Genomic DNA, 3,363 nt, shown 5'->3' on the forward strand with positions numbered 1-3,363 from the left:
CCGCTCCCCCCGCACCGGCCGCGCCGCCGCCGCCTTTAATAGCGCCGAACACGCGACAGCGGCCGGGACGGGCACGACAACCCGCCGCAGCAAGCCCCTCCGCGGCAAGAAAGACCCTGAGCGGGGAGGAAGGCGAGGGGACTGCCGGCCGGGGTTGGGGTGCCCGGTCTGCGCGGGTCTCGGCGTGGCCGCAGGGAGGTGGAAGAGCCAGTTCTGCAGCAGCACGGATGGACAGCTTCGCAGGTCCAGCGCCAGAAATTAACGTCAAGGTAGTGATTTCTGCACAAAAGCAAAGTTCTCCCCTCGAGTCCATTCTGCAGTTTCACTGCCCATCTTCTGACACTTCAGAGATTCTGTCTATTGATTTAAGGAGCTCAGCGACGAGCTGCAGGGATTCTGCTCCAGAGACCAGCTGCCTGGAATGTGGGAGAGACACGGAGTTAGACTGAGGGGGAGAGGACAGGCAGCCAGGTGGTGTTTACCCATGCAGTGGGATTTTCCCAAACAGCAGTTTGTCTGAAGAGTGCACCTGAAGGAGTATAAGAGTCTTGGAGAAGTATAAGAAGTCCACAGAGTTTAAGCATAATGGTTTTACATCAAGTTAAAAAAAACATAAATATTTACATATTCTAGTTATTTTTATTACCCAAACTTGGAGGAAAACGCACAGCGGGTAAGAACACGGACGGCTGATCTGGCACACAGAACACGAGAAGTCAAGTTTCAATCCTAGCAAAACCCACTGAGTCGTAACCTCAGGATCTTGACGAGCATCTGGGATAGTGTCAGAGTCATCCAAAACCTACTCACCTGATGGAAGACCGGGAGTTTGTGATGACGGTGAGGAGGTGCTGTAAGGCAACGTCTGCGTTCTGTCTCACCACAGCCAGGCTCGCCGACTGGCCCGACCTCAAGGCTTCGTTCTCTGTCTTGTAGTTCTTCAGCTGAACCTGGGGAGGAAACAAACAAAAACTTCATATGAAAATAACCCCAAAACTCCGGTAAATACAACTACCAAATGCATTCACACAGCAACATGTTAGGTACAGCAAGTGATGCACAGATCCCATAGCCAGACTGCCTAGGGAGAGTGGCTTCCCGGCTCTGGAGAGCAGACTCCGACAGAAAACTACACTCAGAGGCCTTTATTAAAACTGAAATCGTAGGCAACATTTTCACAATAGCCTGCCAGCCAGCAGCCCTCAAGCCTGCCTGCTTTATAGAACCCATCCAGCATTAGTGGCGTATTTCAGCTCCGATGGTGGAGATGGAAGCCGCTACCGGACCCCAGTGTTACCATCTACCCCTAGGCAGGCCCGGCTGAGCTGCCTGTGGGACCTCTCAAGGTTCTCTCCCGTCTGGCAGGCACCTTCCCCCAGCTGAACACCATCTGCCCTGTTGCATTACAGCATCTGTAGATCCCGAATAGCAAACGACGTCGGAGCATCCTGCGAAGCTTCGGCACAACCGTCAATGAAGTACCACAGATGGCAGGGGTGAAGTTAACAGCCTGCGTAGAGACGGAGTGTTCCAGACCCAAACATGTTCCGTGGCGTTCAGGAGGAAGCGAGGCGCAGTTAAAAAAATATCAATACCCTCTTACAGGCTCAATTTCAGGGTGTGTGCTTTCAGCCCCCCCACAGCGCTGCTTCGTACCTGAAGGAAGGCGTTTTCCTGTTTCAGTTTGGTAGCGCTGTTTTCTGCTTTAACAGCCCGTTTCTGAAACGGAATAAAGATTACTTATTCCACAGCAGTGCCAGGACACAGCAGGCAGTTTGATCTCTGCAGGAATGAACAGCCCAAAAACGTGTTTCTGCAAAGTTCTCCCTTACTCCAGGTTACGAAACGGGGTCTAGACTGGGCCACGGTCTTGTTTGAACCCATCTCAGAGCTGTTTGGTGCTCACACGGGGAAAGCGATCAGCTTCCCTCGCTCTGCTGGGGCAGGGGAAGGAAAAGGAGAACTACACAGTTCCAGCTGCAAACAAGCTCCTGCTGCTACGGCAATCGTCAACACCTACCGTCATCAGCTGCAGATTCTGTTCCACGTGCTGCACCATTGCTTCCAAATCCTGCGCTTCTTTTTCTTCCTTAATTTTGTTTTCCTCAAGTTTTTTTTCAAGTTTTCTCATCCTTAAAAAAAACAGGAGACCATGTTCAGTAAGCACTTCATAGAATCATAAAACGGTTTGGGTTGGAAGGGATCTTAAAGGCCCCGCAGTCCCCCCCCCTGCCATGGGCAGGGACACCTTCCACTAGCCCAGGTTGCTCCAAGCCTCATCCAGCCTGGCCTTGGACACTCCCAGGGATGGGACATCCACAGCTTCTCTGGGCAGCCTGTCCCAGTGCCTCCCACCCTCTGCGGGAAGAATTCCTTCCTGATGTCCAATCTAAACTTCCCACTTTCAATTTAAACCCGTTACCCCTTGTCCTGTCACTACAGGCCCTGGTAAAAAGTCCCCCCAGCTTTCCTGTAGGCCTCACTTGTAACAGTAAATACCTTAGTAAGAAAATTCTAGGGAGGGATCAAGAAACTCATTCTTTCACATTATAAGAAAAACAAAGTCTTCCCACAGAAGGACACTCTAGGCTGTGGCTCAGGGGATTCAACAGCTACTAGCATTAGTAACTTAAGAAATTAGGAACTTAAGAAATTGCCACCCTGGCTCGGTCACCGGGTTGTTTAACCTCAGGAAATTTAGATCTCCTGATATCAAGTTGTTCATGGGTAAAAATAAAAATGCTTTTCTTGCTTCAAAGGAGAGAGGTTCAGATTCATTCTTTTGTTAATCTGAGGCTTTATGAAACGCATCCTGTCAAGCCCTGTCCTCATTTTCACTAACCACCTAAACTGCAAGAAGCGTAAGCCGCACAGACACACTCATCAGATGTCAGCTTTCTACTTACTTTCCAAGACTTTCTCAATAAGAAACACGGGTTTGTTAAAGCTTTTTAGTAAATAGCATAGATTTCAACTACATTTTTCTTCTTTAAAGACGTTGACTGTTCCCAGTGAGCACCTCTTCTAAGACAACTCCTTGCTTACGTGGTTACTTTCCCCCAAACTGTGGCTTACGCACTTGTCTGCTTGAGTTTCAGAGAAAATCTGAAGCTTATTGATCTTGCTTCTCAAACTGGCATTCTCTTCTTTCAGCTAAAAAAATAAAAATTCTCATTAGAAATGAGGGCATAGTTTCACAACGCTACCAGTGCCCCAAGTCCAGCACCAGAGGAATGTTCAGCTTTCACTCTAGCGCTGGCAACTCTTGCCCTTTCTATCGCATTCCCTGTGGGGCACAGAAATGTGGCAGCAAGCAACCAGTGCAGATGTGACTAATAAATGCTGTTAATCCTAAATTAGCAT

General features: G+C 49.2%; 1 protein-coding gene across 1 annotated transcript; it reads right to left on the bottom strand.

Moving 5' to 3' along the window:
* Positions 1–322: 322 nt before the first annotated feature.
* On the bottom strand, positions 323–3,153 carry LOC104502698 (serologically defined colon cancer antigen 3 homolog; the record flags this gene model as incomplete). The annotated part of the gene is made up of 5 exons (XM_010156414.1): positions 323–416; positions 811–950; positions 1,657–1,719; positions 2,021–2,132; positions 3,080–3,153. Coding segments are annotated over 5 exons (483 nt in total), but the record flags the coding sequence as incomplete, so codon positions are not given.
* Between the last annotated feature and the right edge of the window lie 210 nt (positions 3,154–3,363).

Source organism: Eurypyga helias, unplaced genomic scaffold (assembly GCF_000690775.1).
Source record: "Eurypyga helias isolate BGI_N326 unplaced genomic scaffold, ASM69077v1 scaffold45177, whole genome shotgun sequence".
Classification (NCBI taxonomy): Eukaryota; Metazoa; Chordata; class Aves; order Eurypygiformes; family Eurypygidae; genus Eurypyga; species Eurypyga helias.